This window comes from Phyllobates terribilis, unplaced genomic scaffold (genome assembly GCF_046119375.1).
Source record: "Phyllobates terribilis strain yellow unplaced genomic scaffold, ASM4611937v1 Scaffold_7__3_contigs__length_470593459, whole genome shotgun sequence".
Lineage (NCBI taxonomy): Eukaryota > Metazoa > Chordata > Amphibia > Anura > Dendrobatidae > Phyllobates > Phyllobates terribilis.
Window position 1 is genome coordinate 404,699,559 of NW_027362767.1, and position 26,625 is coordinate 404,726,183.

General features: G+C 44.1%; 1 protein-coding gene across 1 annotated transcript in view; it reads left to right on the forward strand.

The window, feature by feature from the left end:
• Positions 1-14,589, forward strand: part of LOC141155064 (leucine-rich repeat and fibronectin type III domain-containing protein 1-like protein) — a 68,391-nt gene extending 53,802 nt beyond the window's left edge. The window contains exons 3-5 of the mRNA XM_073641695.1: positions 5,357-5,853; positions 8,423-8,494; positions 14,210-14,589. Coding sequence (XP_073497796.1) covers positions 5,357-5,853; positions 8,423-8,481 — 556 coding nt within the window. The 3' untranslated portion in view covers positions 8,482-8,494; positions 14,210-14,589. The remainder of the gene's footprint in view (positions 1-5,356; positions 5,854-8,422; positions 8,495-14,209) is intronic.
• Positions 14,590-26,625: the final 12,036 nt, after the last annotated feature.

The following is a 26,625-nucleotide window of genomic DNA, read 5'->3' on the forward strand; positions in this document are numbered from 1 at the left end:
TCACTTTTTGTATTGAAGAACTGAAATAAATGAAATTTTTGACGATATTCTAATTTTGTGAGAAGCACCTGTATCTTGCTGTAAGTTCGGGTCAAAAGACGCACGGTCAATCCAGGTCTTGCAGTCTGAATATGGACCGTAGAATATGCTTGAGTGTGAACCCGACTTTACAGTATTTGATTTTCACTTTAAGATATGGAATTATTATTACTACTTGAATATTTGTAGTATGTGGAGTCCTGGGTAAAATGTGTTATTGGCAAGACAAGAGACTTGGGAACTGAAGGTCACTGAACGATGGGACCCTGCGTTCTCATTACTCGCGGAGGCAGGGAGTTAATTACTGTAATAAATTATAACGGCTGGCTCCTTAATATGTATGATATGGAATTATTCACCTATAATCCTCTTCTTTGAAAAAGAAACCACTCACGCCATCTTGGCCTTTATAAACAAATTCATTTATTAATAGGATCTTAATACATACAGCCATTTGAAATACAATCGTCCTGAAAGTTTCAGACATTATTTTCCTAAAGGTCAGTTTTTTGTTTTTTTTTCAGTTTTCGATTATAGAAGTTCTCTCGGCAGAAATGGAATCAATTGAACAACATATGAATTAATGAGGTGTAAAATCACGCCGAGAGACATTTATCAATAAAGCGAGAAGATGCATGAGTTTTACAGCTCGGGCAAAATGGCAGAATAGACGTGAAATTTAACATAATGGAGCGGGGAGGCCGTGATAAATGAGGCCCACTCCTGCTTTCACACCCACTCATGACAGATTTACGGCCTAAAAGAACAGTTACAGTTGTTTCCCATAGCAACCAATCACTGCGCAGTTTTCATTTTAACAGAGCTGTTTAGAAAATAAAAGCTGAGTTCTGATTGGTTGCTATGGGCGACAGAGACAGACTTTCTGTTAAACAGTTTTGATAAACCAGGTTCACTTACTTTCAAATAAGGGTACTGTATGGGTACGCATCGCCACGGGTGACCAATCCATATTAACTAGTTAAAACCCATAGTCAGTGTTGCTATTTCTTAAAGGGTCTGTCTATTTACAGAAAGTAGATAGAAATGAATAACAATCAACTTCTTACAAATTTGGCCATACTTATACAGATGTGATATTTTATTCAGATGTTAATTATCTGTTTTGGGTATTTATAAAGAATTAAGGAAACCACTGGCTGAATGGTGCCACATTTAAAGGGAGCTATCAGGATAATTTCACTGCTAAAACTAGTAGCATGGCTGGATAGGTCCAAATACAACAATAAAAATGATACCTGTCTTGTAGTAATCCGACGTGCCAGCACTGAGAAATCAAGCTTTGAAAGTATATGCAAATTAGCCTTGAGGGCGTGTCAATACATGCAGAAGCTATCAACACGCCCCCCATGTTCTGCACCTATAGGCAAATTTGCATGTAGCTTTAAAGCTTAATTTCTCAGCGCTGGCACATCGGATTACTACAAGACAGGTGTCATTTTTATTGTTTCAATAGGATCTATACAACCATAACACTAGTTTTAATAGTAAAACTGTCCCGACAGGTTCCCTTTAAGCCCTATTTCCAGGAATACCTCAAGGCTTTTGAGCGTGGCTTTGTTAAACCCCAATGATTTGCAGGATTGTTAAAGCAAAATAGGGATTGTGGGCAAACATGGATGATCCCTTTTTTATTTAGAGGCGTTCCTTAAAAATAAGCTGATGCTGGGTGTCCTACTACCAGAATACCAGAGATCAGGAGGAGAACCTGGTAGCAAGTGTTCAATTACTAGACAGGCAAATGAAGGATTGCTTGATGCCCCTAGCTAGTATGCTTTTAAAATGCCCCCTTTTAGCCATGATTTTTCTAAACCGTTACCTTTTGTACTATGATTTGCTAAAATCAAGACTGTCAAGTGCTTTGAAGAATCCATTTTTGTACAGGAGTTCCATAAAAATGAATTGATTGTTAGATGTCCTCCTGCCCGAGTCCCAGTGCTCATATAGGAAACCTCAGAGATGTGTTCAATTCCTCTGCAGCACCCCCGCAGGGAAGATGAAGCATTACAGGATGACTGTTGAAATCAATGGGTTGTACTTGTAATGCATTGACAAACTGGGTCCTCCAGAGAGAAAGACTCTTTGTAGCCAGTTTTCTATCTCTTTTTAACATTAAGCAAATAAATAGTGAAATACGACCGGCTGCGAAGCCATCCAATGTGTCTACACAATGCTGTTAATTCTTTAGTGGCTGTTTTATGGCCTAAAATATAACATCAGATTAGGAGAGGAGGGCTAATTATAAAACTCTGTGCCTGGAGTAGAAATTTTTCTAGTTATGGCGTTGATTATTTACTCCTAATTGATTCAGATCCTGAAGCTTCATATAAAATGGGATCTTTTCTTTTGTAATGGCTTTCTATTTATATCAAATTTTTCTTGATTTACAAAGAAGCTAATTTTTTCTCTCCGAGCTTTACTTGTCATTATCGCATTGTCTTTGGTTTGCTTGTATTTGACAGTGATTAGCAAATAACCCTATTTTTTTTTAATGAGAATTAAGATGGCTGTGAAGATAATAAATGGAATATAGAGGTAAAGAGAAGTGAAATGATGATTATAATTAAGATATAAATAAAAGTGACTAATACTCATTATAATTTTTGTCTGATAGAGGAAGGGGACAGTAATGGGTCCCTAAGGTCCAGCAACCCCAACTTGTAGGCGACTTTGGATCCAATCACCTGAAACTTGAGTCTGTGTCTTATGGGATGAGTCACTAATCGATTAGATCTTACTGATGAGCTGTCCTGTGTGAACAACCCTTGAATAGCAGTATTGCTACCTTGATCCATCAATCCATAAACTATATTAGTTGATTGCCCAAGGTTCATCTGAGACTGATTTGATCACTTGTGCATTAAAGAGGTTGTCCCATCAGAGACAACCCCTTCCATGGTGTGGCCACTCCTGGCACTGCCCTCTCATTTTGCCACTGCAAATAGCAACCATCCAGCCATACTTGGGAACCTTTATGAATAACTTTCCAGCGGTATTGTGTTTGCGGACTTTTTGAGGGCTCTTCCTCTCAAGACTTATTGTCACGGGTATACCGCTACAGAGAGGGGCCAGAATACAGCGGTGTCTGGTTTCACATACTCCTGCACTGGTTAGAAGGCCTTCGTCATCGTATTAAACAGTGCAGGTTTTTTCCTTGCTAGCAGTGCAAGGGTTAATCTCTTCTGTTGAAAGCTCCTAGAGCTTTCCTGCTTAGATGGTCTTAGCTGTTCAGTGTTGGCCACTACCCTCTGCAATATATGCTCACCTCTGGTACTTAGGGATTGCCAGTGTTTGTTCATACTGCCTGGTTCTGGAGTTGGAGGTGTAGTTCATGGTTGGAGGTGGCGTTTGGAGATTTGTTCAGAAGACTGTTGCTTGAAGTTTTTGTGTGCACATCCTCATCCTCTCCTATTTGGTTTCACCTTCTTTTAACTTCCCGGATGTTATGCTCTGTTGTTTCCTGAGTGCATTTTGTATGATTGGTATTTTCATTTATCCCTGTTTGTCTTCCCTTATTTGTTTGGCTAGTGTATTCCTATACACTTCAGCTTCCCACCTTCTTGGGTGGAGGAGGGGACTGATATGGGTTGATATAGGAGCATAGCAAGGCATGTGACCCCGGCGTCTTTACCATTAGAAGTAATTCGGGGGACAGGGATAGACTAGGGTGCCCCCTAACTTGAGGGATAGGGAAGGAGCCACTTTGCCCCAGGATATCCTGCAACAGTGCTGTGACACTTATGCAACACGCTTCCTTCCACATCCTGTAGCCGGACTCTACATGTGCTTTTGGATAAATCATCCAGGTGTGAAGAAACATTTCTCAGATGACTTTGAAGGAGATAGGAAAAAGGACGGGAACTCCACGGGAGGTTAGGATAGAGGTCAGAAGTTGAGCTTGAGAAACCTTTTGTTTTCTTGCAATTTTAGCTTGTCGGAGGGGTTTGCAATATAAAAAAAAAGTAAAATTAGACTGACTTTGTGTCTTTTATTTTGTCACTGATGAGAAAGACACTCACCTCAGGTTTAGGGTGGAGGAAAAGGTTTTTTTTATAAAAAATGGCATGGTTGGATTTGTGATAGTTGTCAAACTGTTGGTGAGTTTCCATCCTCAAAGAGGATGAACGTTTTATCCACATGCACATTGGCTCACAGAAGATGTATCCTGAGTTTTCTAAAATTTACAGTAGTAGTAGACTAAAAACCTCCAGAAGTTCAGTTCTTTATGAGAGAGACGCTGCCAGGCATCCCTGGCGTTGGCTTATCTCTTGAAGAGCAAAATGATTGGCAGTTTGAAATTGGACATGTTGGATTCTTCTGTCCCCCAACATCATCTGTCTAGATGATTATGTTGTTGGCCGAACAATTGTCGGCAGCAGGGGGCCTTAACTTTTGGATAATATACCTGTAGTCGTTGCCACTTGACTCTGAGATGGTGTCTGAGTGATTTATTCCAGCAAAGATTGGTGGGGAATGAGAGATCTCCCCAGTAGGGTTTGGGAAGGCTATGCCATGTCCCTTCAATACATAGGTGTTTTGCATGTTTCCCTTTTTTTCTGAGAGCCGTTATCTCTTGATTTTATTTGAAAGCTCTACCAACAAAGAGACTGTTGGCCACGTGCCCCTGGGCAAAGAAAGGTTTTGAGCACATGTGGAAACCTAACACAGGACAATCACAGGGAGAATGGGAAAAAAATTGATATTGCAAGGGTACAGTTCCACTTCCAGCCTGTGAACCCAGTACTTGTAAACCACTGATCCCCTGCATCGGCGTTAATATCAGATATTTTTCTTTCTCATCACACCAAACAAGGCAATTTGAAAAATTGGTTAATATTAACGACAAACAATCTTACATAACAGCATAAAACACCTAAAACTCAGCATAACCGAAACGTGAAATCCATAATCACAGTGAAGATGGGAAAGAACATTGCATAAATCACATGAAGACAGCGAAAATGCCAGTAAATCAAGGAACCTCCTCAAGGAGAAGAAGTAACCAAGCTGACGAATAAATCCAGGTTGATAAAATAATAAGTAGGATTATAAATAATTAAGAACCCACAAAAGTTGTATGAAGACTTCTGTATAGTCAGCAAGTAAAGCAACCAGACAATAAAGTATTGGAAACAAAAAACAGCATGCGTTAATATTTGTAGGTCTTCTACTCTGGTGGACATGGGCCCGTAGACCCCAAATCAATGCTAAATATTACCAAACTTTATTATTTATATCGAAGGCAGCACTTGACCTTTTTTTTTGCATCTTCACAATTACTTTTTTTCTTTTCATATAGGATGATACCTCCAAACAACCGAAGCTTCTTGATCAATGATTTGGCTCCTGGTCGAGAGTATGACCTCTGTGTCTTGGCTGTCTACGATGATGGGATGACTTCACTCACTGCCACGCGGGTCGTAGGATGTGCCCAGTTCAACACGAAAGAAGATAATGGACAGTGCCAACCACTCCACACCCAGTTTCTTGGAGGCACCATGATCATCATCATCGGTGGAATCATTGTGGCTTCCGTACTGGTTTTTATCATTATCTTAATGATCCGATATAAAGTGTATAGCGGTCAGGAAGAAGGAGGGAAAGCGAGGGTCAATAATGTCTATTCGCAGACAAATGGACAACAAGGAATGTCCTGTACCCAATCCTGGGTTAAGATGACAGGAGCGCCAGAGGAACTGCCACTGAATTCAGACTTTACTACTGAAGATGAGATGTCACAAAGCACAAAATCCACACAAGATGCATGTGAATCAAAAAGTTCTGTATCCAAGCAAGGTGAGCTATGAACCATATAGAGAATCAAGGGCAACATTTTTTTTATACAGAGGTCTTACAAATTGGTTGGTGTCCATGGTAGAATGTCCCTTGTTAAACTCTGAGAACTTTCTGCGTGTAGGGGTTCATTTAGGCGCCATTTTTTCTAGTACGATTGCTATTCGTGATTTTCCCCTACAGCACTTGTATTTTTGATCATTTATGGGGTAGTTCACATGTCCGATTCTTTTCTTGAACTAAGTGGTCCGTACAAAAGCATGGAGACTCGTCTGATATTGATCTAAGTGTCATATCAAATTGACCAATGGCAGTCTATGGGTCCTTGAAAAAATCAGATATCACTCGGATGCCATCTCTGTGCTGTCCAGTTTTTCACCGACTATTTGAGAAGCTTGAGAAACCATCATCATTTTATTTTTCATCTGAGAAAAACTGATAAAACTCTGACCATACTATGATAACAGTCTAATCAAAAACACTGATGAAATACAGACAGTTTTTTTTGCATACGAGAAAAATCACTGACGTGTGAATGAGCCCTTATAGACTATGGGCACACTTAGTTTTTCGAGGAATTTTTGGAACAGAATGGAAACTGAGCAAAAACTCTCCAAATATTTTTCCTAATCACAAAACTCTTCAAAACCTTTGAACTTCTGTCCAATTTCTACTCTGAAAACTCAACAAAAAGACATAGCTATTCATCAAATTTTTGCTTGTGGTGGTCTAAAGGTTAGTGATAGAAATTCTAGTATTACCTTTTGAGGTATAGATGGTTGGAGGTAGAGAAGTTAGGCAATGTGAATACTGAATTTTTTTTTGAGGTTGTGAAAATTGACAAGTTTTCTAATGGAAACCACTTCAGGAACCTCTCCTTCTTTGGGAAGTTTTGGGAAGAGTTTTTCGATTCCTACAGCGTTACCGGAAAAGGTTTTGAAGAGTTTATCAAACATATTGCACAGTTTATTTTTCATGAAGCCTTTTTAGCAGCCTTTCGATTTGATAGTGCCTAGTTTGGAGCGTATTCCAACAGGAGATGCATCCAAGAAGTGACACACACTTTTTCTCCCACTAGGCAGTTTTCTGAACCTGAAGTGGAAGAAGTGTGATCGAAAGACTGAACATATAAGAGGCAAAGTAGTTTTACAATAAAAAAAAGAGTAGGGTTTTTTTAGTGATTTTTCAGGCGTTTTTGAACTGGTCTCGATCTGAAAAATTCTTAATAAAATCTCTTAGCGACATTAGGGTGGTTATGGGTTAATACCTGATATGCAGGTGCATCTCACTAAATTAGAATATCATCAAAAAGTTAATTTATTTCAGTTCTTCAGTACAAAAAGTCAAACTCTATATTATATAGAGTCATTACAAACAGAGCGACCTATTTCAAGTGTTTATTTCTGTTAAAGTTGATGATTATGGCTTACAGCCAATGAAAACACAAAAGTCGTTATCTCAGTAAATTAAAATAATTAACAAAAAACACCTGCAAAGGCTTCCTAAGCGTTTAAAAAGGTCCCTTAGTCTGTTTCAGTAGGCTCCACAATCATGGGGAAGACTGCTGACTTGACAGATGTCCAGAAGGCAGTCATTGACACACTCCACAAGGTCCCAGAGTCTGGAGGAAGAGTGGAGAGGCCACAATCCAAGCTGCTGGAGGTCTAGTGTGAAGTTTCCACAATCAGTGATGGTTTGGGGAGCCATGTCATCTGCTGGTGTAGGTCCACTGTGTTTTATCAAGACCAAAGTCAGTGCAGCCGTCTACCAGGACATTTTAGAGCACTTCATGCTTCCCTCTGCCGACAAGCTTTTTGGAGATGGAAATTTCATTCTCCAGCAGGACTTGGCCCCTGTCCACACTGCCAAAAGTACCAATACCTGGTTTACACACAACAGTATCACTGTGCTTGATTGGCAGCAAACTCGCCTGACCTTAACCTCATAGAGAATCTATTATAGAGAATCTATGGGGTACTGTCAAGAGGAAGATGAGAGATAACAGACCCAACAATGCAGACGAGCTGAAGGCTGCTATCAAAGCAACCTGGGCTTCCATAACCCCTCAGCAGTGCCACAGGCTGATCGCCTCCATGCCACGCTGCATTGATGCAGTAATTGATGCAAACGGAACCCGACCAAGTATTGAGGGCATTTACTGAACATACATTTCAGTAGGACAACATTTCGGATTTTAAAAACATTTTTCAAGCTGTTGTTATAAAGTATTCTAATTTACTGAGATAATGACTTTTGTGTTTTCATTGGCTGTAAGCCATAATCATCAACATTAACAGAAATAAACACTTGAAATAGATCACTATTGACTCTACATAATATATGAGTTTCACTTTTTGTATTAAAGAACTGAAATAAATTAACTTTTTGATGATATTCTAATTTAGTGAGATGCACCTGTATCTGGTCTAGAGAGTGTCTCGCCACCACTAGGGAGCACTGTCTGCATTTATATCTCCCATTGAAACTATTATTAGTGGTATGTATGGAGCTCCACCTAGTGGGGACTTTAGGCTGAAAAAAATGTTAATTTGGCATTTTTTGACAATGGCAGGTTCTAAAAATTCTGTGGAGAAGAGGCTATCCTGTGAATGGACAGATGTCAACATCTGAAGGTGGTTTAAAGGTATGAAGAACCGGCTTCTGATGTCGCGCAAGAAACTATTATAACATTGCAGGACTATGATTTTGATGACCAAAGATTTATAAAATCATCACTAACACAACTTAGTATCTTTGGAATACATTAACTTCATAGTACCTGAAATGGTGGAGGTCCACAAGATTGGTACCTCTGTAATTTCCATGTCCAATTTGTGACGTCTCGCAACATAGTTGAGGTTAATCAGTTAATGTAATTCCTCAGGTAACATTATAAGGACTCCTTTTCTTAAAGGGGTTTTCTGGGAATATAAAAATATAAATAAAGAAAATGTCATTATGAACAAATTCCTAAATACCTTTAATTAGTAAATCACTCGCATTTTGTCTATGGAAGAAATCATTATAGTGCATTGTAGTACTCAGGCCTGTCCTAGATTATTAATAGGACACGTGCCTGTGAGCATGTGAGTAGGAAGCTATGCCTCTTCCTTTCATGTGCTCCCAATATACAGTATATTCTGATGTAATACTGGAGATACCATGGATAGAAAGAAAAGAAGAGGCTGCTCACACTACTGGCCATCATGTCTGTATGATCTAATACTTGAGATACCCTGGATATTTAGATAAGAAGAGGCTGCTCACACTGCTGTCCACCCTGTATGATCTAATACTAGAGATTCTAGGAGTGCTGAGGTAACACTGCTGTCCATCCTGTGTATCTGATCTAATACTGGAGATATCAGGAGTGCTGAGGTAAGAAGAGGCTGCTCACACTGCTGTCCACCCTGTTTATCTGATCTAATACTGGAGATACCAGGGGTGCTGAGGTAAGAACAGGCTGCTCACATTGCTGTCTACCCTTTCTGATCTAATACTAGAGATTCCAGGAGTGCTGAGGTAACACTGCTGTCCACTCTGTGTATCTGATCTAATACTGAAGATACCAGGGGTGCTGAGGTAAGAAGAGGCTGCTAACACTGCTGTCCACACTGTGTATCTGATCTAACATTGGAGATATCAGGAGTGCTGAGGTAAGAAGACGCTGCTCACGCTGCCGTCCACCCTGTGTATATGATCTAATACTGTAGATACCAAGGGTGCTGATGTAAGAAGAGGCTGCTTATACTATTGTCCACTCTATCTATGTGACCTAATACTGGAGATGCCATGGGTGTTGAGGTAATAAGAGGCTGCTCATACAGCTGTCCCCCCGTGTATCTGATCTAACACTAGAGATATCAGGAGTGCAGAGGTAAGAAGACGCTGCTCACACTGCTTTCCACCGTGTGTGATCTAATACTAGAGATTCCAGGAGTGCTGAGGTAACACTGCTGTCCATCCTGTGCATCTGATCTAATACTGAAGATACCTGGCCATCATGTCTGTATGATCTAATACTGGAGATACCCTGGATATTTAGGTAACAAGAGGCTGCTCACACTGCTGTCCACCCTGTGTGATCTAATACTAGAGATTCCAGGAGTGCTGAGGTAACACTGCTGTCCATCCTGTGTATCTGATCTAATACTGAAGATACCAGGGGTGTTGAGGTAAGAAGAGGCTGCTCTTACAGCTGTCCCCCCGTGTATCTGATCTAACACTAGAGATATCAGGAGTGCTGAGGTAAGAAGAGGCCGCTCACGCAGCTGTCCACCCTGTCTATGTGATCTAATACTGGAGATACCAGGAATGCTGAGGTAAGAAGAGGCCGCTCACACTGCTGTCCACCATGTCTGTCTGATCTAATACTGGAGCTACCAGGAGTGCTGAGGTAAAGAAGATATGTTTCAGTAAATGTGGAATACGGTGATTCAAAATCCCCGCTGCCCAATTGTTCAAATATATGATCACACACGAATGTGTGTTATATTGTCAGCTCGTTTCAAGGTTTTCAAACCTCTTAATCAGGACCAAACCACAATGATCAGGTGAAGAAGATGCTGCTCACACTGCTGTCCTCACTGACTATGTAATTAATACTGGAGATACCAGGGGTGCTGAGGTAAGAAGAGGCTGCTCACACTGCCTTCCACCCTGTCTATGGGATTTAATACTGGAGATATCAGAGGTGTTGTGGTAAGAAGAGGCTGCTCACGCTGCTGACCACCCTGTCTATCTCATCTAATGCTAGAGATACTAGGGGTGCTGAGGTAAATTCTGTAAGGCATTTAGGAATTTATTCATAATGATTTCTTCTTTCCTTCCTTCCTATTCTTTGGTTTCTCCCTTTCCCTTTTTCGTCCTTTCTTCTTTATTTGTCTTTCTCTCTCTTTCCTATTTCTTTCTTTGTTCTCTCTCTCTCCTTCTTTCTTCCACTCGCTTTCTTTCTTTCTCTTTCTCTCTATATTTCTCCCTTTCTTTCTGTCTTTCTCTCTTTCTGTCTCTCTTTTTATTTCTCGTTCTTTCTTTCTTTCCCTCTTTCTTTTCTGTCTTTCCCTTTCTTTTCTCTCTCTTTTCTCTCTCTCTCTCTTTCTTTCTCTGTTTTTTTTCCTTCATTCCTTTGTTTCTACCCTTCAAACTGGATTTGTCAGGTCTCCAATCTGAGGACAGTATAGGACAGAGGGAGAAACACTAAGCTCAAGGATGATCTTCTTCAATGTAAATACTTTTATACCCAAAAATGACAAAAGTATTCTAGGAGTGATACTTTATTGGCTAACCAGAAGAATTATGTTTGCAAGCTTTCAGAGCACAGGGGCTCCTTCTTCAGGCAGGTTTACAAATTAATGAATTCATTCATTTGTAAACCTGCCTGAAGAAGGAGCCTCTATGCTTTGAAAGTTTAACATAATTATTCTATTTAGCCTGTAATGCACATGCCCGGGCTGAGCGGCGTGTGCGTGTGATTCCACTGGACCGTGCCGGAGAGTGAATGCCTGGAGGGGCGTAACTAGGTATTCACCCGATCCGACCAGGGTCGCACGACGGCATACGACGCCAGTGCACCAAGGAGGAACCGAGCAGAGGGACCAGGTGCTACTCCAGGACAGACCCCGGACACGGCTGTTGACCCACACAGGGGAATACAGGAACAGACTGGTTAGGCTGGCACACAGACTGGTGGGTATAGGCAGGCACGACTGGTATGCAGGCATGCGGGTATGCAGGCAGGGGGGTACAGGCAAGCACGGCTAAAGTGCAGACAGGGAGGCGCTAGCAGGTAGGAACACAGGCGGGATAGAACCCAGTACACACTGGGACTCAGGAACAGAACCACAGATGTGGCGGACAAACACAGCAGAGTGAGGCCACCCAGAGAGGTGAGCGAGAGCAGGGCAGGACGAGACCGCCAAGAGCGGTGAGCAAGAGTAGAGCAGGACGAGACCGCCTGGAGCGGTGAGCAAGAGTAGAGCAGGACAAGGCCGCCTGGTGCGGTGAGCAAAGGCAGAGCAGGCTAGAACCGCCCGGAGTGGTGAGCAAAGGCAGAGCAGGCTAGAACCGCCGGAGCGGTGCGCAAAGGCAGAGCAGGCTAGAACCGCCGAAGCGGTGAGCAAAGGCAGAGCAGGCTAGAACCGCCGAAGCGGTGAGCAAAGGCAGAGCAGGCTAGAACCGCCGGAGCAGTGAGCAAAGGCAGAGCATGCTAGAACCGCAAGTGCGGTGAGCAAAGGCAGAGCAGGCTAGAACCGCCGGAGCGGTGAGCAAAGGCAGAGCAGGCTAGAACCGCCAGAGCGGTGAGCAAAGGCAGAGCAGGCTAGAACCGCCGGAGCGGTGAGCAAAGGCAGAGCAGGCTAGAACCGCCGGAGCGGTGAGCAAGGCAGAACAGGGGGGACAGGGCTCTGTTCACACAGAACAGACAGGAAGGGAAAGGCAGAACCAGATACCCACAGGGTACTTGCAGTGAAGTAGCGAGTGGACCACAAACTTACAAACGGGAGTACAGTGACAACGAGCAGGAGTTAGGTACGAGTTCAGACTCTGCAGAAAAAGGAAAGGTACGGACATAGAGAAACACGGGAAAACAGGCTAGAAGAGTATACAGACAAGAACAGACACAATAGCAAGATACAGGAGCGGGTCTAGGAATGCAGCCCCTAGAAGGCGGGAGGAACAGGCCAGGAGCGTGTTCAGACAGGACAGACAAGATACAGGAGCGGGTCTAGGTATGCGGCCGCTAGAAGGCGGGAGGAACAGGCTAGGAGCGTGTTCAGACAAGACAGACAAGATACTGGAGCGGGTCTAGGTATGTGACCCCTAGAAGGCGGGAGGAACAGGCTAGGAGCGTGTTCAGACAGGACAGACTAGATACAGGAGCGGGTCTAGGAATGCAGCCCCTAGAAGGCGGGAGGAACAGGCTAGGAGCGTGTTCAGACAGGCCAGGAAATACAGCCTCCAGGATAGGCAGACAAGAGAACACAGAAGGGGACCTGGCACATTCAGAGTGAAAGACCACACTGAATGAAACACAATACTCAGGCATGTGTTAATTGGAGCAGCTGGTTTAAATACCAGGTGACAGACAGCAATAGGCTGAGGACGCACAAGGGGTGTGCCTGCAGCAGGTACAAAAAGCAGGAAGTGATCGGGCGCCGCCCTTAAGCAGCAGCACACAGAAGCAAACAGACAGCATGGAGGGAAGCCAGAGAGACATTCTGGACTGGAGATCAAGTGCGCGCTCTTGCACAGTGGGAGATGGACCACTATGCAAGGACGCCGCCAGGTATGTTACATAGCCTAGAAAGGTATCATTCCTAGAATAATTTTGTAATTTTTGGGCATAAAAGTATTTACATTGATATTTCTTGCTAACATCGTACCACAATATACTTTTTTGTTGTACATCATGACCTACTTCAATAATTTTGCTTAAACATTTAATGCCAGCTGGACCCATAGAAAGCCTGTGAGTCCTGCTTCCTCTGCCCACTCATAGAAAATGCCTGTGAGTCCTGCTTCCTCTGCCCACTCATAGAAAATGCCTGTGAGTCCTGCTTCCTTCATCCACTCATAGAGAAAGCCTGTGAGTCCTGCTTCCATCACCCACTCATAGAGAGAGCGTGTGAGTCCTGCTTCCTCCACCAACTCATAGAGAAAGCCTATGAGTCATGCTTCCCCCACCCACTCATAGAGAAAGCCTGTGAGTCCTGCTTCCCCCACCCACTCATAGAAAATGCCTGTGAGTCCTGCTTCCACAACCCACTCATAGAGAAAGCATTTGAGTCCTGCTTCCTACATCCACTCTGAGAAAGTGTGTGAGTCCTGCTTTCCATATATACAATATCAATGATTGACTGCTTTTGTGTTGGTTTTACGAATGGAAAGAAGTCCCATTTCTGGATTGTCTCACAAAAGTAGAGTAGCCAACAGTCTGGCTTCTTCAATTCCATGTCCTGTAGCATTACATGAATGGCCATCCATGCACTAGTGGGCTTGTTCTGGTCTACCAGAGCAGGTTGGCATTGTATGAGCAGCGTAGACATGTCCATAGGGCATTCCGGACAGGCGTTGTTGTCTTGAGAATTGTGAGACCATCTCTTGAATCTGAATACCATCTACTTACTAATTCACGAGTGCCTTACATGACTGCCCCAGGAGGAAAGTGAGATGTGTATTGTGTCTACTACAGAAAACAATTTCAGAATCCTCTCAAAAATGACTACTTGAAGAAGCCAAGATCATTTGATCTCTAGACCAGAGTACAAAGTACCAATGGATGGGTTTCCCTCCTCTCCGGATGAGCATTCGGTGCATTATTTATTGCCTTGATGATTTATTTAGTGTTTGTTTGTCTCGTAAGGATGAAGAGATGACTAAATGTGGAATACCGGAAGTCTACAAAGCGATCAGATGGTTAAAAGCTGATTCATCGACAGAGGTTATAACGCTGCTGTTTCCTGACCCTCTCATCTGCAGTCGAATTGCTGTTACAGACTTGTTGCCATGGAAATGAGATGGATAAAGTTTCTGATCCCCCTTTCCATATTATTCTCACAAACACGATCACCCCCCCACCCCACCCCAACCAACACCCCAACCAAACCGAATCTTCTTCAAACCACCTTGGACAATGATGGTCTCGATTCCATTTCTATTTCCCACCAGACCTGAAAATGTTTTCTAGTTTTTTATATATACTTTTGTAAACCACCCAGATGTTTTGTAATAAAAATCTCATCAGAGGAGGTCGGAGATGTGGATTTCTACACACCCACAAGTAGGTCGTGTGAAATCGTATGAGCAAAGCTTTGTCTAGCAACACGCAAATATAATTGTACAATAGCCTTTGCCAAGGACATAAATAAAAGCAGAACAGTATGGGAGGTAGTCTGAGGATGCACGGGGCGACTGGCGGGTTGCTGTGCTTGCAACAATGGCACCAATCTTGTTTTAAACTTGAAAGGCATCAATTGAATTTCACATCCAGCCGGGAAAAGAGATGATAAAACAGAGTTCGGTTTATATACTTTGCACTAGGGCTGCCAGGCGAAACCAACATTTATAAATTCAGAGCAGGAGCAATTCAAGGGATGATGTGAGCCCATGGATTTCTCACAGATTTGACGTAGGCTAAACCGGAGAGTAGTGTGTGTCCTTTATCCTTAAAGAGGGCCAGGTTCAAAGTAGTCAGTTTGTGATCCTTTTTTTATTCCTACTCCCCCCCCCCCCCTGACCATACATTTTTTTTTTTATATCCAACATACGGTTCCAGAGATTCGTGCCTTTTTATTTGGTTCCAATTTCTATAGTCTTTACAAAGACAGGCACAAAAAAGTTAATCTGTGGCAGGTTTTACCTCTGTTGTGGCTTCTAGCCTTCTCCTTCTGATGCTTCATATACACAGGAATCCATCATACATGACTGTGAAGACCCGGGGTCTTCCGTGGGCATAATACTACTCAGACAACACAGGGTGAGGGTAAAAAAGTGTGGCATAGAACAGTCCCAGCAAATACCCAAGATGGTACAACATTACACAGTCTCACCCTTCCGCCTGCCTGGGATAGAACAGCTGCGACTTTGGGGCTTCCAGGGCCGACTACCTCAACCAGTGGCCCCCCCCCCGCTTCTGGCGGGCTCCCACAGAGAAAAGGTAGTCGCAAGCTTAGGAAGATAGCAGTCCATCGAGGTACAAGGCCAGGAGACCCAAGGGTCCACCCTGGCCTCTCCGACAGTTTCCATGAGGCCAGATGACCGGCTGGTCCCAATCTGGCTTCTCTGAATGTCTCCATGGGTTCCAGGCGACCGGAGGTTCCCACCTGGCAACTCCAAGCAACATATCCATGGGGCCAGGTGAATTTGTCCCAAGCTGGTTTCCTCAAATGTATCCATGGGTTCTCTGATGGTCAATGGAGCAGATCCGTATCTTTCCAGTCAGGGCCATATACCCTTAGACTAGAATCACGTAGAATCCAAATCTGTGTCTCTTCGGTTAAATCCATGCTTCCAAGCTGTTGTTTTACCCTCACCCTGTGTTGTCTAAGTAGTATTACGCCCACAGAAGACCCCGTGTCTTCACAATGACATTTACAGTTCTTATATAGTTACTTACAGCATGAGATAAGTAAAGTAATATTTTTCCTCATATGTGTACTAGCTGGACACAAATATTAGTTTTTGATCCTTTTTTATTTCAGATGTTCCCCCTGAATATACAGTTTTTTGTTTATTTTTAAAATTCACCATACGGTTACAGAGATTTGTACCTTTTTATTTAGTGATAATTTTTATTGTCTTTACAAAGGCAGGCACAGAGTAAAGAAGTTTTTGTCAGATTTTACCTCTCTTGCTGCTTCTTCTAGCCTTCTCCTGCTAATGCTCCACATACACAGGAATCCATCGTACATCATATTTCTTATATAGCTACTTACAGCATGAAATAAGACATAATAATTGTTCGCTTCATGTGTTTACTAGCTGGACACGAATATTACTTTTGATCCTTTTTTATTCCTCCTGATGCCCCCTGATTATGCAGTTTTGTGTTTTTTTTAAATCTACCACAAGGTTACATAAATATGTGCCTTTTAATTTCTTCTCCTTCTTATGCTCCATATACACAGGAATCCATCATACATTACAGTTCTTATATAATACCTTACAGCATGAAATATGACATAACAGTTCTCCTTTTTTGTGCTTACTAGCTGCACACGGTTTCTCCCCTCATAGTGGAATCTAACAGCTCAAAAGTATCACAAAGTTGTTAAAATAATGGAGAACCTGACTCCAGTCTTCTCTCTCTTTTAAAGATCCAGAGTTTATATCACTAAAATGCACAGGGCATTTTTTAATTTTCCTAATTATATATAAAGGTTTTATATTTTGAGTTCCTTTATTTTATTAAATTTTTCTGGAGGTGATAAGTAATCTTTAGAAAAGTCTATAATGATTAAACGGGTTGCCCCCTTTCAGAAACGCTTTTCAGTTGAGATCCCTTAGTAGTAAAAAACAAATTATGCTTTATTTACCCTGCCCAGGTCCAATGCTGAGTCTTGGTGGTTGCTCCCAGTATCTGTTGTTATCTGCAGCGCTGATGTCACATCAACAGAGCTGCAGACAATTGAACTCAGCTCCTTTGCTGTGTGCTACAACCGGGCAAGGTAAATAAAGCACAATTTATTTATTTTCTTAAGTAATTAAGGGAAATTAACGGAAAAACTTTTCTGAAAGGGGAAAATCTCTTTAATCATTGGCAGAAAGAGGACCGTCAAAAACTTAGGCAATCTGGAGAGGAGAAAACCAAAGTAAAGCAAGGTGCTGTAAAGAGACAACAACGGTATGTGAAAATGTTTTCTCATCTATTTTTTTGTTTGGTAAAACTCTTACTTTATCATTGGTAGGACAAGTCAAGAAAAGGAAAGTTAGTTATTAGTAAAGTTATTCAAAAGTGACGATTTTGACAGCAGCTTTTGTTGTTACTTTTTCAAAAATATCTTCCGCGATTGAATAGAATAATACCGATATCCCACAACAGTCTCGTTGTGGGAAGAAATGATTCCAAAAGATTCTATAATTCATTAAATGGAGGATCTGGGTGACGAAGGTAAAGATATTATTTCATATATAAGTTTGACAGAATATTCATCGTGTCCTTTATTATGACCTGGAGTCTGGAACATGTCAAAATGAGATGTCAAAATCATGTCCGAGCAGGGCCGTAATTCATATTGCAGATTTACGATTTTAAGATGCCAACCTATTTCTTCGGGGTCCATAGTCCCCAGGGACAGATCCAGGCTCCAAAGATTTGTCCTTGGAAATGTCAATTTTCTTAATGTTGACGAAAATCATGAAATGCCTCTCTTATTTTGTATGTTAGATTTAATCTTTCCCTTAGGCATGAGTTACGTTCTTGCCAAGGGCACGATACAGCTTGTCCTGGTAGTCCTGCGGTGGTGTGTTACCTAACAACTCACAGATGAAATAAGAGCCCATGGCCAATGTGACTTTATATTTTGAACAGTGAACAATTCATTCAAAGCATAAAAGTAAGACAAATTATAAAAAAAAAACTATGAATGTTAGTAAAAAGGCAAATATCTTAAATTTGGGTATTTCTATGAGATCAAGAGGAGGTATAAGGCCTCAGGTTCTCTAAAGGCAACGTATATCATTTACTCTGTTGCTGAAGGAAATGTATAAAGGTGGCCAAATACTATTTTCTGACCCGCTCACATACAGCTGACATACACATTCAATCGGTTGCTGCTTTGAATGTTCTCAATGTAGGAGTAGGGAATGAGTGACTGCCAATCACCTCTTATCCATTATCAAGGGATCAGGCATGTTGATATTGGACATGACCCATTCTTCCCCACCTCCAAAGTCTGACCAATGAATTGTGGGTGGACATTATTGGGGAGTGCCACAGAATTTGTTGTATTCAGTCTAGATAAGTTTTTTTTATGTATGTCCAATTTAAGTGTCATTCACATTTCGGTTTGACCCGTTGTCATGCGCCTGGGTTCAAAACCTTGAGCCTGTGCTTTGTGGTTGACTTCTCTATCCGCTGAGCCACAGCAGATACACCTTTTCTCCTAGTGTTTAGTTTCTGATATCCTTCAGTATTTTTAGGGTAACAGGTGTTTTCATTTACTCATTTGTCTGCCCTATCACCTTTCGGGTACGGCTTCATATACTTTCCCCCTGCTGGTATTTCCTGCTGCTGATAGTCTCATTTAAATGTCAAGCCATACTGCTGCAGTCTAAGCCAGTTAATGAAAGACCAGCTAGGGTTTATCTCTTTGCTGTTTATGTTCTATACTCTGCACCTCTCTTCTGTTTCTTTTTAGGAAGTAGGCAGCGTATTTTCTAACAGTAAGTACTTAATCCATTATTTTGTATTTTGTGGTTTGTTTTACTCACTCTGGGATCTCTTTCTATTTCAGCACACTTTTCCTTCTGTGGGTAATTCACACTGCTCTGCCCTCCAGTTCTTTAGGAAGAACGTGAAGTGCTCAGCGGCCTTTCAGGCAGCATAGGTCCAAGTTGCTATCATCTAGTCTGTGGTTAGGGGTATCTCAGCTCACGCAGGAACCGCTAGGGACTGAAGAGTAAGGATCTCTAGCCTGTACAGGAACCGGTAGGGTCAGTTGCAGTTTTTAGTATGTTATCCATTTTCCTGAGTGAGTTGCTACACTATCATATCGTCCATTTTTTGAGTGTTTCCATTGAAATCCCCCCAAAATGGAATACAATTAAAACCTCCAAAAGAGACATATGTAGAATACAAAGGGGAAAACACAGTTCAAATGGACTCAGTTTGTGCATTTTCAGCGGTGTCCATCTTTTTTAGATGGGCACAAGAACATAGTCTGCTACAAAATGCACAGATGGAGTCCATTTGAACAATGTTTCTCCAATTGCATTCTATGATTCTTATCGAAGGTTAAGCAGCACCTAAAAGATAGGGTCGAAACGCAACGTGAATGGTCTCTTGCAAACATGAGCCATTTCTTTCAACTGGGCAAATATATAGGGTACTTAGTTAACATTTTTGTGACAAAAACACGTAAAAGCCATCCCACCTCGACAAGGTGTACCCAACCGGGACAGGACCTAACTCTTGTAGTTCACCTCACTATGTGTCAGCATACGTAGAAATAGATAAGGGCAGAGTAGGACCTGGGTCTCAATTGTTTAGAGACCTGCCCATGGAAAGCTACTAGGGGTATATTAAGACTAGCACACACCACACACACACCTGATGTATCACGTGACATGTCACATGATCTCCTGTGATAGATCATGTGATAGTTCACGTGAAATTAATTTGGCACAATATTAATATATTATAATATTTTTTTTACATTCATTGTATGACTTAATATTGAGCACAATTAAGTATGCTGATATCCCCTATATACAGTATGAGAACCTACATAAAATATGAGCTGCCACAACCCTCCTATACACAGCAGGAGGTCGCACGGTGTCATCTATACACAGTGGGAAGCTGCACGTAGCCATCTATACACAGCGGTAGGCCGCACGTAGCCATCTATACACAGCAGGAGGCCGCACGTAGCCATCTATACACAGCGGGAGCCCGTACGTAGCCATCTATACACAGCGGGAGGCTGCACGGTGCCATCTATACACAGCAGGAGGCCACACGTAGCCATCTATACAGAGCAGGAGGCCACACGTAGCCATCTATACACAGCAGGAGGCTGCACGTAGCCATCTATACACAGCAGGAGGCTGCACGTAGCCATCTATACACAGCAGGAGGCCGCACGTAGCCATCTATACAAAGCAGGAGGCTGCACGTAGCCATCTATACACAGCGGGAGGCGGCACATAGCCATCTATACACAGCGGGAGGCGGCACGTAGCCATCTATACACAGCGGGAGGCCGCACGTAGCCATCTATACACAGCGGGAGGCCGCACGTAGCCATCTATACACAACGGGAGGCCGCACGGTGCCATCTATACACAACGGGAGGCCGCACGTAGCCATCTATACACAGCCAGAGACCGCACGGTGCCATCTATACACAGCAGGAGGCCACACGTAGCCATCTATACACAGCAGGAGGCCACACGTAGCCATCTATACACAGCGAGAGGCCGCACGTATCCATCTATACACAGTAAGAGGCGGCACATAGCCATCTATAGACAGCAGGAAGCCGCACGTAGCCATCTAAACACAGCGGAAGGCCGCATGTAGCCATCTATACACAGCGGGAGGCCGCACGTAGCCATCTATACACAGCGGGAGGCCACAGGTAGCCATCTATACACAGCAAGAGGCCGCACGTAGCCATTGATACACAGCGGAAGGCGGCACATAGCCATCTATACACAGCAGGAGGCCACATGTAGCCATCTACACACAGCAGGAGGCTGCACGGCGCCCCCACAGAGACAGCGGGAGGCCGCACGTAGCCATCTATACACAGCGGGAGGCCACACGTAGCCATCTATACACAGCAAGAGGCCGCACATAGCCATTGATACACAGCAGGAGGCGGCACATAGCCATCTATACACAGCAGGAGGCCTGATGTAGCCATCTATACACAGCAGGAGGCTGCATGGCGCCCCCCCCAGAGACAGCGGGAGGCCGCACGTAGCCATCTATACACAGCGGGAGTCCACACGTAGCCATCTATACACAGCAAGAGGCCGCACGTAGCCATTGATACACAGCGGGAGGCGGCACATAGCCATCTATACACAGCAGGAGGCCTGATGTAGCCATCTATACACAGCAGTAGGCTGCATGGCGCCCCCCCCAGAGACAGCGGGAGGCCGCACGTAGCCATCTATACACAGCGGGAGGCTGCACAGCGCCCGCCCCAGATTCAGCGGGAGGCCGCACGCAGTCACGCACACACAAACATATATAGACATACTGTACATACACGCATAAACACATTTGAAACACAAAAATACATATAAACAGACGTCACACAATGATATCTGCCTGCACACACACACACACACTCAATCACACACACACTCAATCACACACTCACTCACACAGTCACTCACCATCCCCCTGCTCGGTTCCAGTCATCCAGCTCTCCAGTGCAGCATTGCAGCGCGCACTGCGTGATTTCACACTAGCAGACACGGCCACACACAGGGCCATGTCTCCTAGCTGTGACGCGGCCGGACCAGCACACAGGGAAGTTAACAGGTGCAGTGCTGGCCCGGCTGAAGAAGAAGCAGCGGCCATGCGCAGCTGCTGGGGGAGCGGTCCGGGGCCCCCCGCCTCTGCCTGCCGGTGTGTGCCGCATTAGCGTCCACATATTATAATGAGGGCAATCTGGCCATGGGCCCCCTGGAGACGCGGGCCCCGGGAGGTAGCCCAGATTGCCCTCATTATAATCTGCCTATGAAAGCTATGTAAACAAAATTAACAGTCCAAAAGTTTTTTGGTTTTGTTTTATTTTTTTGTACTTTGTACAAACAAGGGGCGTGGCTCCCCCTTTTTTGGGCCGTTCATTTTGTTTTTAAAAATTTTCACGGGCAGGTGTCTGAGCAGTCGGGACCCAGGTCCTACTCTGCCCTTATCTATTTTTACATTTGCCAACACAGTGAGGTGAACTACTATAGTTAGGTCTCAATTTGGTTCACCTTCTCGTGGTGGGATGGCTTTTACGTATTTTGATCAAAACAATGATAACTAAGTACTCCTGTGTTGTTTACATGTACTACTACTATTTACTTATTACAGGTTATTTTGTCATTTTCTTTTTATCTTGGGTTCTGTCTGTTACATGGCCGCAGTGTGAATGCACACCTATTCATTGCACTTATATCAACATATGTTCTAGCTCAAGTTTTTTAATTTTATCTCGAGTTTAGACCTGGAGTAAAACAAACAAACAAAAAACATCTTTACTATGGGTTCTACTTTTTGTGGAAGCTGAGTTAGTTGATCCATCCCGAAGACCAGGAACAAGATAATTTTTGATGTGATGTATGTTGGTGTCAATGCTTTATGTGCCTTTATTCTCAGATACTTTAATTCCCCATTACGTTGATGGCAGCCCCCCGATAAAAATGTTTGCAGCTTATTAAAAAAATGCCGTCTTCATAAATGATCACGCTACTTCCTCTCTCTAAATTTGTACTACATGGGGGTCCTCAAAAAAATGAAAAGACACCACCAATATACACAGTAATCTCAAACCACACTGTAACTTGATAGGAGGTGGGTTCTCTACGCCGCTGCACTCCTTAGGACCTGCTATGTCTGAAAGTTGGCCCATGGTTATAACACATAGTATTTAGATAGTGTAACACACACACCTGATAACAGAAATGATAGAGAGACATATTTGTCTCTATTAGTGTTGAGCGAGCATGCTCGACACTGCTCGTTACTCGCCCGAGCATTTCACTACTCTGGATGTTCGGCGAGCACCGAGCATTTTCGGGTTACTCAGGCGGGAGCTTGGGTCTCCGTCCTGCATGTTTGTCGCTCTTTACAGAGCCAAAGAACATGCAGGGATTGCCAGCCAGTCACTGTAATGCCGCAGCCATGTTGTTTGTGGGCATTACAGTGATTGGCTGGCCGCACAGCGTCACCTCGAGTATTTAAAACCAGGCGCCGCCATCTTGGACACAGTCGCTCCGGATCAGCCAGTTTAGGGTCAGTGCTGCTGAGTTAGGGAGAGATATATAGTGCGAAATAGTTAGTGTAGGGTCTCTAAAGCCTGCCAAATCAAACAAACAGTCCTTCTCAGGACTAATATCCATCCCAGATATCAGGCAGGCAGGCTGTATAGGAGACACAGTGGTTATACCAGCAAACGCTGCATTACAGTCCTGTGTGCTCCTGCTGGTCAAATATCTAGACTTAGCCCCAGGTCTCAGGGGCCAGGAAAAATCCTTTTTTTTTCATCTATATGCTGTTTGTTTTTTTTTCCTCAGTCAGACTGTACAAATACCAGTCTTATTAACCTTTTGGTATTCCCCCCCCGCCCCCCCAAAAAATGTAGTGTGTCTGTGACTGTTCAGACACAAATATATCTATTTTAACAAGTCTGGTATACACCAGGAAGTTATAACTGTTGTTTTGCAGTTCCCTGGTTCAAATCTATGTATTATCCATTTTTTGTGTGTTTTTTGCATAAAAAAAACCATTTTCAGTGTCTCGCTGACTGTTCAGACACCAATATATCTGTTTAAAAGAGTCTGGTGTAGGCCAGAGAACTAGAACTGTGGTTTTCCTCTTCCACGGTTCAAATCTGGGTGTTATCAACCTGCTTGCCTTTTTTCCATAAAAAAAAACAGTTTGTGTGTGTCGCTGACTGTTCAGACACCAATATATCTATTTTAACAAGTCTGGTATACACCAGGAAATTATAACTGTGGTTTTGCAGTTCCACGGTTCAAATCTCTGTATTATCCACTTTTTTGCATAAAAAAAACATTTTCAGTGTCTCGCTGACTGTTCAGACACCAATATATCTGTTTAAATGAGTCTGGTGTAGGCCAGAGAACTAGAACTGTGGTTTTCCTCTTCCATGGTTCAAATCTCCTTTTTATTACCCTTTTGCCATTGATAATGCGAGTGCAAGCTATTTTACGTTCTGGTGATGGTGCGTGCAGAGGATGGGGCCGTGGCCAAGGTGAAAATGTGCCACAACCAACAGCCACATCTTCTCTCTCCCAGTTCTTGACCGAATTACTAGGGAAGCATACAACAGCACCACTATTGCGAACTGATCAATGTGAACAGGTTATTGATTGGATAGCAGATAATACTTCCAGTCACCTGGGCACCACCACCTCCGGTCTGTCTTCCATACAGTCAACTCTTAGTAGCCGTGAGTCTCGACCGCATACTCCTCCTCACCCTGACGCTCCTTCCTCCCACCATGCCGAGTGTCGTCTGACAGCAACTGATCCCACAGTTGGATACTCTGAAGAGCTGTTCACTGGTCCATTTCCATATTTGTGCCCCTCGCCTGCTCCGCTTGAAGTGGTGGAAGAGGAGATCCCATGTAGCGATGGCCAAATATTTGAACAGCCATGGCCAAAGGAAGGCGACGCTGGCAATTTGTCACAAGAGGTGGACGATGATGAGACACAATTGCCTCAAAGTGAGGAGGAGGACCGTGGTGCGGAAGTGGAAGAGGAGGAGGTGGTGGATGATCTAGTAACTGACCCAACGTGGCAGGAGGACACGCAGAGCGAGACCAGCAGCACACAGGGGGAGGGAGGCAGAGTACCCCAACAGGCAGGAAGAAGCAGTGTGGTGGCCGCAGACAGAAGGCGGGCAACCGTTCCCCTTAACACCATCACGAGGGACGTTGCCAGTACAACCGGTAGGTCTTCCAGAGTCTGGAATTTTTTTAAAGACTCTGCTAATAACCCCAAAAAGGCCATTTGTACAACCTGCCAGGCCAGCATCAGCAGGGGTGACTAAACTACCAGCCTGACCACCACCAGCATGATCCGGCACATGGCAGCAAAGCACCCGACTTTGTGGGGCAAACCCCAGGGTCTACGAACAGTATCAGCGGGTGTCACTACTGCTTCTTCCGCTGTTGTGCATGTAAGAGAACCCCCTGTTGTGCGTGCAAGGTTATCCCCTGTCCATACTGTATGCAAAGATGCCCCCTCCTCTCAGTCTTCACTTGTTATGCCAGTTTCTCAAGAAACAGCATCAACGTCCACGTCCACGTCCCACCGCAGCGTTCAATTGTCCATATCCCAGAGTTTTGAAAGAAAGCGCAAATTCGCATGCAATGCCCCACAGGCCACAGTCCTAAATTCGCACATTTCACTACTGCTTGCATTGGAAATGCTGCCTTTTAGGCTGGTGGAGACTGAATCCTTCCACAACCTTATGACGGTGGCCGTCCCTCGGTACTCGGTCCCCAGCTAACACTATTTTTCCCGGTGTGCCATCCTCGCACTACACAAGCACGTGTCCCAAAACATCTGCCGTGCTCTCAACAATGCAGTTACTGGGAGAGTCCACCTGACAACGGACACGTGGACAAGTGCTTGTGGCCAGGGACGGTACATCTCCCTGACGGCTCACTGGGTAAACATAGTGGAAGCCGGGACCCAGTCGGACCTTGGGACGGAACACATCCTCCCCACACCGAGAATTGCGGGCCATATGTCAGTCAGAGTTGCCCCCACAGTGTACAGCTCCTGTGCATCATCCTCCTCCTCCTCATGTTCAGCCTCCATCTCAGATATCACCACATCAGTTACAAGCTGGAAGCACTGCAGTACTGCCTCAGCCAAGCGGCAACAGGCTGTGCTGAAACTCATAAGCTTAGGTGAGAAACCTCACACTGCTTGTGAGTTGTGGACAGCTGTGAAAGAGCAGGCAGATCTGTGGCTGAGACCGCTGAACCTACATCGAGGCATGGTCGTGTGTGACAATGGCTGTAACCTGGTGGCGGCTCTGAGGCGAGGCGAGATCACACACGTACCATGCCTGGCTCATGTGCTTAACCCCGTGGTTCAGCGGTTTCTTAAATCGTACCCTGAGTTGCCAGATCTGCTCGTCAAAGTACGCCACCTGTCAGCTCATTTTCGGAAGTCGGCTATAGCTGCCCTTGCTGTGTTGCAGCAGCGTTTGCAGCTTCTGGCACACCGACTGGTGTGTGATGTCCCCACACGTTGGAACTCTACCCTCCACATGTTGCAAAGGATTTGTGAGCAGAAGAGAGCAGTTGTGGAGTACCAGCTGCATCAAGGCCGTCGATATTCAGGTCAGACTCCACACATAAGACCTCAGGAGTGGACCTGGATGTCTGACGTATGTACCATCCTGACAAACTTTGAGGAGCCCACCAAGATGGTGAGTGGCAATGACACCATCATTAGTGTCAGCATCCTACTTGTCTGTCTTTTGCAACACTCTCTGCAGAGAATTAAAGAGGAGGCATTGCAGCCAGAATATGATGAGATGGATCAAGAAGCCATAGCAGGCGATTACACACAGCCCAGCCTCATCTCATCCCAATGTGCATTGGGGGACAATGAGGGAGAGGAGGAGGAGGAAGAACAGGAGCTGGTATCATGCACTGTAGACGGTAGTACCTGTACAACTGTCATACCGTCAGTTCAGCGTGGGTGGCCTGAGGACAGGGGGAGGAGGAGGAGGAGAGCATGGTCAGTCGTCATCTTGCTGAGGACACGGAAGTCTTGCCCGTTACCAGTATGGCACGCATGGCTGACTTTATGTTACGCTGCCTTAACCGTGACCCTCGCGTTGTCAAA